Source organism: Myxine glutinosa, chromosome 2 (assembly GCF_964187855.1).
Source record: "Myxine glutinosa chromosome 2, kmMyxGlut1.1, whole genome shotgun sequence".
In the NCBI taxonomy this organism is placed as follows: Eukaryota; Metazoa; Chordata; class Myxini; order Myxiniformes; family Myxinidae; genus Myxine; species Myxine glutinosa.
The window spans coordinates 252950764-252968150 of NC_136262.1; the positions used below are offsets into that span (position 1 = coordinate 252950764).

Consider the following 17387-nt stretch of genomic DNA (forward strand, 5'->3'; position numbering starts at 1 on the left):
GGATTCCCTACTTAGTTACATGGAGGTTCGTCTTCTTCGTCGTGACATTCTGAGCACACCACCTAATGCAATCCTACCTGGCCCTATGGTTTCATTGCCTACCCCCCATAAACGCAACAGTATTCACACCCATTAACTTTCTCACATTTTGTTGTGATGCAGCCTGAATTTAAAATGGAATACATTGAGATTTTTTGTCTCTGATTTACTCATAATACCCATAATGTCAAAGATCAATTTTTTCGTATTGGTGAAGTATCGAGTATCGGTGAACAGCAATCTTCAAGTCTTTCCACAGATTTTCAATGGGATTCAAGTCTGGGCTTTGGCTGGGCCACTCAAGGACTTTCACGTTCTTGTTCTAAATCTATTCCAGTGTTGCTTTAGCTGTGTGCTTGGGGTCATTGTCCTGTTGGAATGTAAATCTTTGTCACATTCTAACGTCTTTTGCACTCTGAAGCAGCTTCTCTTCAAGATTTGACTGTATTTGGCTCCATTCATTGTTCCCTCTATCCTTACAAGTCTCCCATTTCCTGGCGCTGAAAAGCATCCCCAGAGCATGATGCTGCCACGACCATGCTTCACAGGAGGGATGGCGTTAGACGTGTGATGAGATGTGTTCGGTTTCTGCCAGACATAGCGCTTTGCATTCAGGCCAGAGTTAAATTTTTGTCTGATCAGACCACACAATCTTTTTCCTAATGCTCTCAGTCTTTCATGAGCATATTTTCAAACTCCAGCATGCTGTCATGTACCGTTTTCTCAGGAGTGGAATCCGTCTGGCTACACTCCCATAAAGCCTAAATTTGTGAAGTGATGCAGAGACTGTTGTCCTTCCTGCAGGTTCTCCCATCTCAGCCAAGGAACTCTATAGTTCTGTCAGTGTTCATTTGGTTCTTGTTCACCTCCCTGACCAAGGTCCTTCTTGGCCAGTTGCTCAGCTCAGTTTGGTCGGATGGCCAGCTCTAGGAAGAGTCTGGGTAATTCCATATTCTTTCCATTTCCTAATGATAGAGCTCACTGTGCTGTTGGGAACTTTCAACACTAGAAATTGTTTTATACCTGATTTACGCCTCCTCACAATTCTATCTCGGAGTTCTATGAACAGTTCCTTGGACTTCATCATGGAGTTTCTGCTCTGACATGCACTGTCACCTGTGGGACCTTATATAGAAAGGTGTGTTTCTTTCTAAAGCATGTCCAATCAATTGAATTTTATACAGGTGGACTCCAAGCAAGTTGTCGAGACATCTCAAAGATGATCAAAAGAAATTGGATGCACCTGAGCTCAATTTTGGAGTGTCATAGCAAAGGTGTTGAATACACATTTACTCGAGACATTTCAGCTTTTCATTTTAACTTCATTTGTAAACATTAAAAAAAAGAAAATCCAATTTGACATTATGGGGTATTTATTGTGTGTAGATCAATGCCAAAAATATTAAATTTTATCCATTTAAAATTCAGGCTGCAACACAACAAAATGTGAAAAAGGTGAAGGGGTGTGAATACTTTCTGAAAGCACTGCAGATGGACAGGATTTCCTCTTTCTGCATTTTTTTTCTAGTTTGCCGGAAAATATGCTTGTATATTCCAGGTGTTGGCAGGAAGGCCTATTGGTAGACACATACACCTCGTAGCCATCTCATCTGGGTTTTAATGCAAACCCAGCTATAAACTGTCATCCTGGTATTTCACAGGCAGTGTGATTCATCAATGTGCGTGCCATCCCTCGGATAGATATTAGACTGGGTGTCCCACCTGCCGGCATTAGTTGTTGGAAGTTAAAGATCCCACGGTATCTTTGCGAAGAGTAGGCGATCTGTCACCAGTACCCTGACAAATTATAAATTCCTGCCGTAACATTGGTTAATGTTGTCATTTGTATATGTTATTTCCAACAACCATTTTTACACCTCCCCTAGCCAACCGTACAAGAACGTGGGGAATAATGGTGGCCATTAAAATACGAACTTGTACGGTTTTGGCATGAACTTCCACATGGCAATGTAAGATGTGAAAAGATGGAAAATGTGATGCAAAAGAAATACTTGCATACATATTGCAATGTTGGAAATCGATATATGGAAATGCAAACGACAGTGATCCTTCTTCTTCCAAACTTCCCCTTGGAGCTATGTAAATACACCTGCTCCTTTACAGGAGGTTGATCCTGAATGATGTGTTTCTCCACAGAAACGGGTAGTTTCTGTGGTATTGTCATGGAATACTGCAGTAAGGGCTCTCTGTCTTCACTACTGCAATCAAACGAGGAACTGAGCTGGAAACTGAGAGTTCACATGGCACAGGAGGGTGCCAGCGCTCTCTTTCGGTAAACAACCTTCTTATGCTATTTCAAATAGCAATTATTACTTGCAAAATCGAAGATTTTTCAAGTATATTGGTCGGTTGCGTTTGTGGTTCTGTCTGTTTGGCTGTCACCGGCCTACAGGTCACAATTCTAAACAGATCGTCACGAAACTTCAAGTTGTCTAGGTCGTCCCAATTGAGAAGCCTATTTATTTTGAGGTCAAAGGTCATCTGGAGGTCAAATTTCTAAAATCGCCATTTTAAATCCGATTGACTTGAAAATTGAATAACATTTGTATATTGAGTCAATAAATTGGGAAATGAACTATTTTGAGGTCAAAAGGTCAAAGGTCAACTCAAGGTCAAATTTTAAAAGTCATCAATTTTCATTCAAAAAGCTGTCAATTCTCAACCGATTAACTTGAAAATTGAATAGCATTTGCATATCGAGTCACTAAATTGGGAAACATACTATTATTGAGGTCAAAAGTTCAAAGGTCAACTCAAGGTCAAACTTCCAAAATCATCACTTTTCATCTGAAAAACCATCAATTTTCATCCGATTGACTTGGAAATTGAACAGCATTTGCATATTGCCTCACTGAATTAGGAAACCAACTATTTTGGGAGGTCAAAAGGTCAAAGGTCAACTGAAGGTCAAACTTCCAAAATCATCAATTTTCATCTGAAAACCCATCAATTTTCATCTGATTGACTTGAAAATAGAACAGCATTTGTGCATTGCCTCACTGAATTGGGAAACCAACTATTTATGAGGTCAAAAGGTCAAAGGTCAACTCAAGGTCAAAACTTCTAAAATCATCATTTGTCATCTGAAAAATCGTCACTTTTCATCCTGTTGACCCGAGCTTTGATCAAGATTGTAAATTTTAATCTTCATGAAATGGACAATTTGCTGTATCAATGCAAAACTTTGGGGGAGGGGGGGATTTTGCAAGTATCGTGCTACGCATGACGTCTTCTTGTTTATCTGTTTGGATGACTTGTATGGTGACCGTTTATTTATATTGTTTCATAATCTTTGTTAAAAGAAGAAGATTGTGCTTAAAATTTAACTTCGATAATTACCCTCACCAGAGGAGAGGGTATTGCATTTGAGTCCGTTTCTGTCTGTTTGTCTGTTGGTCTGATTGGCAGAAAAAAAATGATGCCATCGTCCGTCACATGGTTCGGCCACCATATTTGTTTTACCACAGAAGCCTTAAAAACGACTAAAAAACATGTCCTGGTGAGGGTCTGCAATCTCTGATTGCTCTTTCTTGTTCTCATTTGAATCAGTCAATTCCAACAACCATTTTCAAATCCTTTTATTTCACACAGATGTCAGTCCTATGATTCAATTGCATCTTGTGTTTGTCATGGGAATGCAATTGTGGGAACAATTTCTATAAATTACAAGAGTTAAATCCTGTTTTTTTGATGGTGAAAAGAAAAAGTGTGTGTGTTTTGTGTGTGTTCGAACAGGCTCCACGGTTGGTCAAGTCCTTTTGTGCACAAACATGTGCGTTCTGAAAGCTTTCTTGTGAATGAGAACAACAGTCTAAAGGTACAAATTCAGTTAGGAGTATAATATGAAGTGATTTTAAGCAAATGTTGGGTAGACAGGATGAGAAGTTGGCCAGATGGATATTTTGGGATACTGTGTGTGTTAAGGTCTTTGCTTTCGTTTTGAGCCTCGGTCCATCTTTTATGATCCATTGCCATGCTTTATTTCAAATTGATGAATGTATGCGTTTCCGTGCTTTGTTTGTTTTTGACGCAAAATCGGGTATCTCCGGGGAATAAAACCACAGAAGATGAGGGAATTTCAACTTGCACAAAACGATAGGAGGGAGTAAGCCGACAGTCAATGACATTTAAACGTGGCCTCTAATAATTTGTGGCGTGTGACAGGATCTGAATTGGAAAATACAAGTTCATCAATGGATTTGTTGGATATGAGATGATGGAAAACTGCAACCTTGAAGGAATGGAGTAAGAACATCATCAAACAGATTCAGGGAGGCAATTTCGCAGCTGGGAAAAGACAGAATAACCAAGAAATGCAGTTGAGCCAGAAACCTGTACTTCACAAGGTTGACAAAGACGGTGTTGCTGGATCAATGTATTCACCCTTGTGGAACTGGGTAGAGTTTCATGGTTGAATGGGCAGGGGGTTGCAAGACTGGAGAAAACAGTGTAGAAGATCAATAGGCTTTGAACCAGTCTGTGGTGAAAAAGCAGAATAGAATTGTGAAAGCAGAAATCCAGCTATAAACTGCCATCCTGCTGTTTCACAGGCAGGGTGATTCATCAATATGTGTGCCGTCCCTCGGATGGAAGTTACACTCGGTGTCACATCTGCCAGCATTAATTGGTTGACGTTAAAGATCACATGGTGTCCTTCGCGAAGAGTTGGCGATCTCTAGCTGGCACCCTGAACAATTTTCAAATTTCTGCCCTGTCTTCCGAAGTCAGAGCAGTGACCCGATCAGGATTGCAACTGCATTCGCAGTACCACCGCTCTGCATAGGGCTTTGGTACATTATGATGGTGATGATGAGCGAATAGATAGCCAATCTATAATAATAAAAGGCAGTGTCCGTCCGTCAGTCTGTCTCCTCCATAACTCCAAAACCATGAAACCTAGCTGCCCCAAACTTTGCATGCATACACCTGGACCTCCAATAGATTGCAAGGATGAAAACTGGGTGTTTGGGGTTTTTTGTACACCGCTCCTTTCCTATGCCATCTCCAGGCATTGCAAATCGTCATTGCCGGGCACCAAAGGGGGCTCGGCAGTGACGCACGCTGAAAGAGAGTACTCAGTTTTCACTCTGGTTTCTTGTTTGTTGTACACCGCTCCTTTCCTATGCCATCTCCAGGCATTGCAAATCGTCATTGCCGGGCACCAAAGGGGGCTCGGCAGTGACGCACGCTGAAAGAGAGTACTCAGTTTTCACTCTGGTTTCTTGTTTGTTTGTTTGTTTGTTTGTTTTCTTGGTTGTCCGGGCGATATCTCAGCCATCCTTCAAGCTAAGAAGCTGAAATTTCGGCACAATAGTGAGCAAGTCCTTTGTCAAAAACGGTATTTTTTGTTTTTTGATTAATCAATTAATTGAGGAGTTATTTAATTATTAGCGTTTAATGAAGTACTTATTTAATTAATTAAATTTCCTTTCTCTTCGTACCATTAACTCAGGCACCTTTTGAGTTAGGAAGCTGATATTTGGACATGCCAATGACCAGGTGATTTGGCTGCAAATGCTATTTTTGATTTATTAATTAATCAATTAATCGATTAATTATTTAATTATTCGATTAATGACAAGAATTTTTTTTTTTTTAAGTTACAGATTCTGATGAAATAGTGGTAGTTTATGTGTTCTCTGACCAAATTGATTAATAATTTAATTTTTTTATGATTATTATTTATTTATTTTCATTATTAATCATTTATTTATTTTCTTTCTCATTTGGCCAATATCTCAGGCACCTTTTGAGCTGGGAAGCTAATATTTGGACATGAGTGACCAAGTGATGTGGCTATCAAGGATATTTTTGATTTATTGATTAATCATTTAATTGCTTAATTATTTATTGATTAATTGATTAATTATTTATTGATTAATCAATTAATTATTTAATTTTTTATTAATGACATTTAATAAAATTTCTAAAAGATAGGTCTTCGGATGAAGCACTACTGGTTTAGTTATGCTATTAGCCAATTGATTAAGAAAATATTTTGTGATAATCTTTTATCGATTTTAATTATACAATTAATCAATCAATTAGCGAACACCTCTTCCTCCCAATGCAGCCTCTATGAGGTGCACTGCGGTATTGCCGGGCGCCCCGGCAATGCCGCGCTGTAGGATATTTCATTATTTGGCATGGGGGCGGTGTACTTTGAATGTATGTGTACTTGTTGTACACCGCTCCTTTCCTATGCCATCTCCAGGCATTGCAAATCGTCATTGCCGGGCACCAAAGGGGGCTCGGCAGTGACGCACGCTGAAAGAGAGTACTCAGTTTTCACTCTGGTTGTTTGTTTGTTTTCTTGGTTGTCCGGACGATATCTCAGCCATCCTTTGAGCTAGGAAGCTGAAATTTCGGCACAGTAGTGTGCAAGTCCTTTGTCAAATACGGTATTTTTTGTTTTTTGAATAATCAATTAATTGAGGAGTTATTTAATTATTAGCGTTTAATTAAGTACTTATTTAATTAATTAAATTTCATTTCTCTTCTGACCATTATTAACTCAGGCACCTTTTGAGTTAGGAAGCTGATATTTGGACATGCCAATGACCAGGTGATTTGGCTGCAAAGGATATTTTTGATTTATTAATTAATCAATTAATCGATTAATTATTTAATTATTCGATTAATGACAAAAAAATTTTTTTTTTTAAAGTTACAGATTCTGATGAAATAGTGGTAGTTTATGTGTTCTCTGACCAAATTGATTAATAATTTAATTTTTTTATGATTATTATTTATTTATTTTCATTATTAATCATTTATTTATTTTCTTTCTCATTTGGCCAATATCTCAGGCACCTTTTGAGCTGGGAAGCTAATAGTTGGACATGAGTGACCAAGTGATGTGGCTATCAAGGATATTTTTGATTTATTGATTAATCATTTCATCTATTAATTATTTATTGATTAATCGATTAATTATTTATTGAGTAATCAATTAATTATTTAATTTTTTATAAATGACTTATTTAGTTAAATTTCTAAAAGATACATCTTCGGATGAAGCACTAGTGGTTTAGTTATGCGATTAGCCAATTGATTATGAAAATATTTTGTGATAATCTTTTATTGATTTTAATTATACAATTAATCAATCAATTAGTGTACACGTCTCCCTCCCAATGCAGCCTCAATGAGCTGCACTGCGGTATTGCCGGGCGCCTGAGGCGCCCCGGCAATGCCGCGCTGCAGCATATTTAATTATTTGGCATGGGGCGGTGTACTTTGAATGTATTTGTACTTGTTTTCTTGTTTTCTTGTTTGTTTGTTTTCTTGGTTGTCCGGACGATATCTCAGCCATCCTTTGAGCTAGGAAGCTGAAATTTCGGCACAGTAGTGAGCAAGTCCTTTGTCAAATACGGTATTTTTTGTTTTTTGAATAATCAATTAATTGAGGAGTTATTTAATTATTAGCGTTTAATTAAGTACTTATTTAATTAATTAAATTTCATTTATCTTCTGACCATTATTAACTCAGGCACCTTTTGAGTTAGGAAGCTGATATTTGGACATGCCAATGACCAGGTGATTTGGCTGCAAAGGATATTTTTTGATTTATTAATTAATCAATTAATCGATTAATTATTTAATTATTCGATTAATGACAAAAAATTTTTTTTTTTTTAAGTTACAGATTCTGATGAAATAGTGGTAGTTTATGTGTTCTCTGACCAAATTGATTAATAATTTAATTTTTTTATGATTATTATTTATTTATTTTCATTATTAATCATTTATTTATTTTCTTTCTCATTTGGCCAATATCTCAGGCACCTTTTGAGCTGGGAAGCTAATATTTGGACATGAGTGACCAAGTGATGTGGCTATCAAGGATATTTTTGATTTATTGATTAATCATTTCATCTATTAAGTATTTATTGATTAATCGATTAATTATTTATTGAGTAATCAATTAATTATTTAATTTTTTATAAATGACTTATTTAATTAAATTTCTAAAAGATACATCTTCGGATGAAGCACTACTGGTTTAGTTATGCGATTAGCCAATTGATTATGAAAATATTTTGTGATAATCTTTTATTGATTTTAATTATACAATTAATCAATCAATTAGTGTACACCTCTCCCTCCCAATGCAGCCTCAATGAGCTGCACTGCGGTATTGCCGGGCGCCGGAGGCGCCCCGGCAATGCCGCGCTGCAGCATATTTAATTATTTGGCATGGGGCGGTGTACTTTGAATGTATGTGTACTTGTTTTGGGTTTTTTTTGTATATGAGATCGAGGCTCGTGTAAGACCTAACATTAATGACAAAAGAAAACGGACACGTAAGACATATAATAAAGGGAGCAGGAGACATGTGGAGAGAGGGGGAAGTACACAAGTAAAACATTTGAGAGCAGGGACAACGGGAGATCTGTGGGAGGGAGAGGGCTTGGGGGGAGGAGGCGTGGGAAGGACGGTGGGGGGTGGGAGAGGCAAAAAACAAACACATGGACACTACTAGGACTTCCAGGAAAGAAGTCAGTATTTCAGAAAAGTGGATCTGGGGTGAATTAACGGGGGTTGAAAAGATCAAGGTTTTGGATGGGGGAAGATTAGAGATGGTGGTGAACAGCTGTTTTAAAGACCTGGAAGGAGGAGTGCGATTGAAGAGAGTAAGGGAGTTTGTTCCAGAGGCGGGAGAAAAGAGGAATGAAAGAGTGAAGGTGAGCAAAGAGTCTTTATTTTGGCAGTTTCACCAGAAGAGGGTTGCTGGCAGATATTGTGCGATCTGCAGGAGTATTTGGTGGACAGAGCACAGACAGAGCTGTTAGGGCTAGGCCAGAGAGGAGTCGGTGGAAGCCAGAAAGACCACCAAGCTGCCTGCGGTGAGCGAGTGAAAGCCCCTCAGAGTTGACTTCATCGCGGGAGATTCCAATGATTCTGAAAGCTTTGGTTTCAACAGCGTAAAGCCGAGCTAGGTGTGAGGCAGGAACACCAGCCCAGAGGGGAGCGCAGTATTCCATCGAGCTGCGGATGAACGCCTTGTTTGTGGTGAGGAGCTCAGGTGTGCCAAGGAAGGGCTTTGCACGACGGAGGATGCTCAGTCCGCGACTGGCTTTGGAGGCCAGCTTGGAAATGTGGTTTTCCCAGGAAAGATCATGGCAGATTGTGAGACCCAAGAGCTTGAGTGACTGAACTTCTTGGAGTGAATTGTTGAGAAAGTGGATGGGAGGGTTGTCCAGACGGTCTTTTCGGAGAGACATGATGAGAGTGTGAGATTTGTTAGGATTGAAAGACATGTTCCACTTGTTTGACTAGTCTGTGATTTTTGTCCAGGTCTGGAGAGAGTGAGGAGGCTGCAGACTGCCGATCTGAGGGATGAGGTATGGAGCGGCATAGAGTAGAGTCATCGGCAAGGAGATAGAGATTATTTTCCAGAGAGTCAGAGATCATTCATGAAGACCAGAAAAAGCACAGGGCCCAGAACACTGCCTTGGGGAACTCCAGCCTTAACAGGAAGGGGAAATGAAAGAAATCCATTCAGGGCCACACGTTAATTACAACCAGAGAGGAAGTCCACAAGCCATGCGTGGAGATTTCCATGGATACCATAGGAGGAGAGTTTGGTGAGCAGAGCGGGGTGCCAGACCGTATCGAAGGCACGTGATATGTCAAGGGAGACAGCTCTAATTTCCTGTTTAACATTGAGGACCTCCATCCATTGTTGAGATGGCAGAAGCAGAATGTCCAGAGTAGAGTGACCAGGTCTGAATCCAAATTGATGATCAGAGATCAAGCCATTGGAGAAGGGCAAGGATTTGATATCCGAAGCAATGTTGGATTCCATGACTTTGCTGATAATTGGGAGCAGGCTGATTGGTCTGTCGTTGCAAGGATCTGTTTTTGCACCTTTTTTTGTGTAAAGCGGTAATTTTGGCTGATTTCCGAGTTGATGGCAGATGACCTTGAGCAAAAGAGAGGGCGAAGAGAACAGAGAGAGGGTGTGAAAGAGCAGCAGAGCAGGATTTTAGGACCCGTGGGCTGATGCCGTCTGGTCCAGTTGCAGAATCAGAGTCGAGGATTGACAGAAACTTTTCCACCTTGTCAGGAGAGGACACAGAGTCTAGGAGCAGCTGGTTATAATATCCGGGGTGTGTTATAATATCCTTTTTGAAGATGATTTACGAGGTGCTCATAAGAAAAAAAAACCCAATGTAGTGGTGTACCAATTTCGCGGCCCAACATCTTGGTCAGCCCACTGCACCTCGCTGGGTTCTAAAGCCGCCATTTTGTTTCGGCCTACTCAAATGCGCCTTGCCTTGGAAGCACGATTGATTATAATCGTGATATTGATGATATTGATGATATGATATTGATAATAAAGCATTGATGATATGCTTCAATTATGTAATGATAAAAATTATCATTACATAATTGAAGCATATTGTTACGGTCCGTGGATAAGGATGTTGTTTGCCGAGCGAAGGCACCGCGGCCGAACAGTTGTTCCCCGACTAAACCCGATTCACCCAAACGTTGGCCGTATCGCGCCACAGATACTCAATGTGGAAAAGACTAAGACGACGAATGCAAAGAGGAAGAAGAAGAAGACGTACAGAAGAGTAACGGGGTTTATTATTATTTACACACACATAAGCAAAAAGAGCAGTCACGGGTATTTACAGCGGACATGAAAACGCAGGTGACACAGTGAAAATTACTAGCTTATACAGACTTAGTTACTACCCAGGACAGCACGAACAAAACAAACTCACGTACGCAAATGGGGAACTTGCAGGCAGGAATGGCTGGAAAGGATGAGCAGGTGGGATCACAGGGCACAGCGAGCAGGTCCACTCCGGGCGGGAAGCGGGGAGCCGGCAGCTCCTTGTTATCCGCTTTACAGCGCATGCCGGCAGCTCCTGGTATTCGGCTTTACAGCGCACGCCGGCAGCTCCTGGTATTCGGCTTTACAGCGCACGCCGGCAGGGTCACTCGCTGCCCCGTCAGGGCTTCACGCGGCTGGTTGAAACGGGGCTGGACTCATCTGCCGTATCTCTTTGCAACTCGTTCGTAAAAGTTCCTCTGCTTTCTCTTGGACCCTTTCTTTTTCGTGTACCTCTCCACGCAGCCCAGCTCGTATTCCCTGCCTCTCACTTCTCTCCAGCGCGGGACTGACACGCCCTCTCCCCCGTGCTCTGTTTCGTGACCTTGTATGGTAATCCCACGGGCTTGTTTCCTTATTTGGGCATCGTGCCGACGGCACGCCCCTCGTGGCGAGCCACGGGCTTGTTTCCTTATTTGGGCATGGGGCTGCACAGCCCCGCCCTTCGTGGCGCACCCTGGGCTTTCCTCTCCCTGGCGACCCCGCCCCTCCTGTTCAAACAGAGCACGGAGCACATATTCACTATAGCAGCGAATTGAGAGGGCGTGCACCCCACGCTTGTGAACTGCTTTACCCGCAGATGGAGAGTTTGGCTGGGAAATGGAAGTATTGAAGGGGAGCTATTCTTAATTGATTCGGTGCAATGGAGTATTATTTTAATGGAAGACAAGGCCTTACCCTAAAACACATAATAAGATATAAGCTACTGAACAAGGGTTTTATCGGGTCCTTCAATGTGGTGTTTCATGGAATTAACTACCGAGACGCCCTTTTTACCTTTACACAACTCTGGAGGCAGGAGGGGCCATATCCAAACAATGTTCATCACCACAATTTACCACTACAATACACACAATCAAAAAAATGCAATCCTCATATCCGCAACAATATCATCAAAATCTGGATTCGGATATGAGGATTGGATGCTGTACACTAAATAATGTCCAAATCTGGACTGAAGTCTGACAAAATTTACTATGCCTTGCGATTTTATAATTGAGTGTATGCAGTCGTGGCCAAATATATTGACACCCTTGCACTTTTTTCAAATAATGCACCATTTCTTCCAGAAAATTGTTGAAATTAAAAAATATTTTGGTGTCCACACATGTATTTCTTTGGTTTTCAGTGGAACAAAACAAAAAAGGTGAAACAATTACTAAATCTTAACTTATTCCACACAGAAACCCTTAAGTGCCCGGACAATATTATTGGCACCTTTTAGAAGTTGTTAGAAATAATTCGATTTCAAGCAGGTGATTCTCCTTTACTTTGGAATTGAACTCACCTGTGGTGAGTTGCAGATGCCTGCAATATAGAAATCATTCATTCAACCAGTTTGAATCTAGAAAAGGAGTCATTCTGCTTTTTTGTGTCACTGTGTGTACCGCAATGAACATGGAAAAAAGAAAGAAAACCAGAGAATTGTCTGAGGAGGTCAGACAATATTGTAGCCAAGCATGGACAATCACAAGGCTACACGTCCATCTCCAGAGACCTTGATGTTCCTGTGTCCACCAAATGCAACGTTATCAGGAAGTTTAAGGCCCATGGCACTGTAGCCAATCTCCCTGAATTTGGCCATAAGAGAAAACTTGATCGAAGATTGCAGCAAAGGATTGTTCGAATGGTGGCGAAAGCACCTCGATCAACTGCCAAACAGATTCAAGTTGACATTCAGACACAAGGTACAACAGTTTCAACTCACACCATCCGTCGCCAACTCAATGGCAGGGGTTTCTATGGTCGGAGACCAAAGAGGACCTCACTGCTGAGAAAGAGACGTAAGAAAGCCCGATAGGAGTTTTCCAAAACACACCTGAACAAGCCAAAATCATTCTGGGAGAATGTCCTGTGGACAAATAAGACCAAATTAGAGCTTTTTGGTAAAGCACATCATCTCTATGTTTACAGAAAACAAAATGAAGCCTTCAAAGAAAAGAACACCTTCCCTACAGTTAAACATGGAGGTGGTTCAGTGATGTTATGGGGTTTATGGGCTGTGTCTGGCACTGGGTTCCTTGGATGTGTGCACGGCATCATGAAATCAGGAGATTACCAAGGCATTTTGGAGCGCAATGTTGAATGCAGTGTCAGAAAGCCGGGTCTCCGTCGAAGGTCATGGGTCTTGCAGCAGGACAATGCACCCCAAACACACTTCAAAAAGCACCCAGGAATGGTTCAAGACAAAAACGCTGGACTGTTCTGAAGTGGCCAGCAATGAGTCCAGATCTAAATCCCATTGAACACCTGTGGGGAGATCTGAAAACAGCAGTTGGGAGAAGGCACTCTTCAAATCTGGGAGAACTGGAGCAGTTTGCCCAAGAAGAGTGGGTCAACCTGCCAGTAGAGATGTGTAGGAAGTTCATTCATGTTTATAGGAAGCACTTGACTGCAGTTATTTTGCTACCAAATATTAAGTTTCGGGTGTCAATTATTTTGTCAATGCCATTTATTTTTATTTTCTGATTTTAAAGGATATATTAAGTTCTGAATGAAAAACAAAGGTTCTGTCCTGTTAACAGTGAAATAAAGAATTGTGGAGACCAAATACTTTTGTCAATTTCAACTTATTTTAGAGCAAATTGAGTTATTTGAAAAAAGTGCAAGGGTGCCAATATTTTTGGCAGCGACTGTATATGCATTTATTTAAGCGATGCTGGGGTTCTCGTTCTGGTTTGTGTTTAAAATTAAACTTTGTCAGGTAAAACGCATCTAACTGTACAAGATCGGTGCCGGTTATACTGTATATCTATATATATTGTTGCGGATATGGGATTTGCATCCATCCATATCCGCTTGTAAATATTCCCCTATTTCCTCAATACTTCCCAACTATCCCCAATCCCCCATTCCCTAGTCCCATTTTCTGTAAACAACACTCTGTAGACCCGACCTCCCCCTATTTCCCCCATTAAATGTCGTGCCCAGGTTCACCGCATCTCATGTAAGACAACTATAGGACATCTTGCTAGTTATTCTTAGTCTATGTCAGTTAAGGACTCGTTTCCATTAATTCTGACCCTTCGTTGCACCAGAATGTGATTGTATGGCACCGTTAGGAAGTTTAGGACCTCCCAATACCTCCCCGCAGCTCTTCCTCACAACAACAACAACAACAACAACAACGAGCGCAGGAAGTGCGCGGCCTCACTCCGGCTTGGTTGGTAGGGGGTGTTGGGAGGGCACCAGGCCTTCCCAACGAGCCGCCATCAAACATGTGCTCGACGGGGTTACCAAATAGGGGCTCCCTGTCAGCTCCTCGTCAAGGGCGGAGTCCGGTAACCCCCGCACCCAATGGAAGCGGCGGACCGGCCCCAGTGGGGCGGAACCAACCAGCCGAGGGCGTGTCACTCCCGGCTGATCATGCGCAGTGAGGGGGAGGGGACGTCAGATGCGCGCTGAGCTTGAAGCAAGAAAGACGTCCCCTCCGAGCGCTGTGAGGCCTCCCCGCATCTTCTGGACCGTGCTTTATCCTGTCCCCGAGCCAAGGTGCACCTTGTGCTATCGACCTACCTGTCCCTTCCTGCCATCAATCCCTGTGTAAGTCTGCCTTGTTCCGTTTGTCTGTGGTCTGTCTGGGATAAGATAAGACGGTAATTAAGTGCCCATCTCTTCTGTGTCTTTACCTCACTGCCTTGTAATCTACCCCTTTTCTCCACCACTGTAATTATACCCTCCTCCGGAGGTCTTGAGAACTGTACCCCTTGCGTCGTTTCCTCTTTCCCAGTCGTCGTGTCCTTTCTATCATTGATTTGGCATAGCGCGATTTGGCCAACGTCTGGGTGAATCGGGTGAGTTGGGGAAGAATCGGGGCAACTGTTCGGTCGCGGTAATACCAACCGCTCGGTAAATAACATCTAATCCGCGTCCGCAACAATTCCCCCGATTCTTCCCCAACTCACCCGATTCACCCAGACGTTGGCCAAATCGCGCTATGTGAAATTGGAGGTCCCAGAGGAGGTGAAATTGGAGGTTTGAAAAACAGTATGGGGGCAATGAGGGACGAAGCGAGGGCTACCGGTGAGGGGTTAGACAAGAAATTTGGGAAGTTAGACAATAATTTTGAGGGGTTAGACAACGGGATAAAAGAGGTGAAAAATGGGTTAATGGGGTTAGAAAATATGATGGAGGACAAATTGAGGGACATGAGGAGAGCGAAGCAGTGAGGGCGGCAGGTTCGCAAAATGGCGTCCTCGCGCACGAGGTTACGGGCGCGCAAAATTGCGCCTCGCAGATGGCTACGGCGACCGCGCCGCGACCGTAGCAGCGCTGCTGGTGGATTTGAACCTTTTTTTTATACAAATGAAGGCCCTTATGGCCCAGAATAGCGAACAATTGGAACAAAGAATGGGCAAGCAATTAAGGGAGGACATGGGGGCCAATAGCCAACGGTTAGAACAAAGGATGGGGTCCAATAGCGAGAAATTGAGGGAGGACATGGGGGCCAATAGCCAACGGTTAGAACAAAGGATGGGGTCCAATAGCGAGAAATTGAGGGAGGACATGGGGGCCCTGATCGGAGGGTTAGGGAGTAGAATAGAGGGATTAGGAAACAAATTTGAGGGACTAGACAACAAATTTGAGGGATTAGACAATAGATTAGGGGAAATACAGGAGGGGTTAACGGGGGTAGAAAACAGAATGGCCGCTCAAGAGAATCAAATGGAAGGAGATGAAAAAGGACGTAGGGGTAATTAAAAAAGAGTGTCAGACAGTACATGAGGACCTGACGAGGAAAATGAACAAGGTGGTAGAGGTGATGGAGGTTAAAGAGCGGGAGGTGCGGGAGCACATAGAAAAAAATAAGGTGGAGTTAGAGGAAGAACTTAAGGGAGCGCGAGTTTTAGAAGGGAGTAGACAGAGCAGATGATGCAGTATGAATGGAAGTGCTGGTGAGCAGCTTCAAATGAGGCATCGGTGAGGCAATGCTCCGAGGTGTGTGTGAGTGTACAAGTGATGAATGAAAGAGCATTGCGGATGAGTGTCATGGTGAGTAGTGAGTGTTGTGGATCAGCGCGAATGCGCTTGGGGGAGAGAAGGGTGCAGGCGGCACCAAGTATGAGAGCACAGGTGTGCAAGTACAAGTGTGTGGAATATATGGAGCAGAGAATGAGTGGTGTGGAGAGAGTTGGAGTAAGTGGTACGGAGTGGTGTGCATGGTGCGAAGGTGTGGATGGGGGAAGAGTGGACCCCTTTCACGAGTACCCGGGGAGGGTAGTTTAAAGAGTAGTTAGAAGGTATAGGTAAATTGTGGTTGGATATTGGCATCTGTGGTGCGAGTGGAAGAATGATATTTGGATGGGTGCATTAGTGTTGTGGAAATGGCTGGGCGTGTAGCCTGTTAGTGTGTGTAGTTGGTTTGGGCACTCCACCACTGTGAGGATGTCGGCCAGGTGAGGCCGCAGGTGGGCTCTGGGAGCCGGTAGTTGTTGTGGATGGGGCCTGAGGATCCGGAGGACGGACCCGGGTAGCCCAGTGCCAGAGGGCACCAAGGGGTGACAGAGCCAGGAGGGGCCTTCCCCAGTTAGATAGGTTAGGTAAGGAGCAGGTAAGCTCGGGAGGCAACTGCAGTGGTGGAGGTGTGCAGGTGGGTAGACCTGCTGGGAGAGCTACACGTCGCAGCCCAGAAATTGTGCAAGGGCACCGGGAGATGAATCGGGGGAGTGAGACCCCAAATTGAGAAGCACCACAGTTTGGTCAATGGGAATTGGTTTTTAGAACCCATAGTGTAAGTTGGCCAATGGATTGGCAGGGAAAGACCCCGGGTAATGTAAAGTTGTTAAAGTCATTTAGGAAATAGTTAGGATTGATGAACCTGTCACACCATACGCAGCCACTTACCTGAGGTGATGCTGATGACTCCACACCTGTGTTTTCTTTGTTTTGTATTGCAGGAAAGGAGAATTGCTGTTTGGATTTGTGAGACGCATCACGACGTGGATGAGACATTGGGGTGATTCCATCTCTCCCTCCTTAGGAGGGACTGATGATGAATTGGTGATGGCAGATTTTGATGTTGAGTTGGAGATGGCAGATTTTGATGAGAGTTGGAAATGGCAAATTTGATTGGTTAGGAGGGAGAGAAGACGAATTTGGTTTATGGGAGGAACGGGGAAGACAGTAGGGACGTTGTTGATGTGTAAAGTAGATGTTTATGGGTAGTGTTGTGTTTTGTGGATACAGTAAGGGGTAAGGGGGGGGCAATGTAGGTTACCTGGTGGGGGGGGGGGTGTACGGTAGGAACGTACCTGTCTCACCTGGTTCCCATGTGCCCCCAGTGTGCATTACCTTGTATTGCGTGCACTTTTGCGCCCTTACCACCTTACTCACTTGTCTTCTTTTGTCTCCCACCTCCGAGGATCTGGCTTTGGGGCAGAGAGAGAGGAGAGAGAGGTGCTGGCTCCGCAGTTGTGGGCCTGTACTTCCGCTGCTTGCTGCCTGGATTGATACACCATATGGACCGCAATTTTTGTGG

The 17387-nt window shown here is 42.9% G+C and overlaps 1 protein-coding gene across 1 annotated transcript in view; it reads left to right on the forward strand.

Moving 5' to 3' along the window:
* Window positions 1–17387, forward strand: part of LOC137420663 (mixed lineage kinase domain-like protein) — an 85967-nt gene that overhangs the window by 50193 nt on the left and 18387 nt on the right. Inside the window, exons 6-7 of the mRNA XM_078772430.1 lie at window positions 2197–2332; window positions 3796–3877. Of these exons, the coding sequence (XP_078628556.1) occupies window positions 2197–2332; window positions 3796–3877 (218 nt within the window). The remainder of the gene's footprint in view (window positions 1–2196; window positions 2333–3795; window positions 3878–17387) is intronic.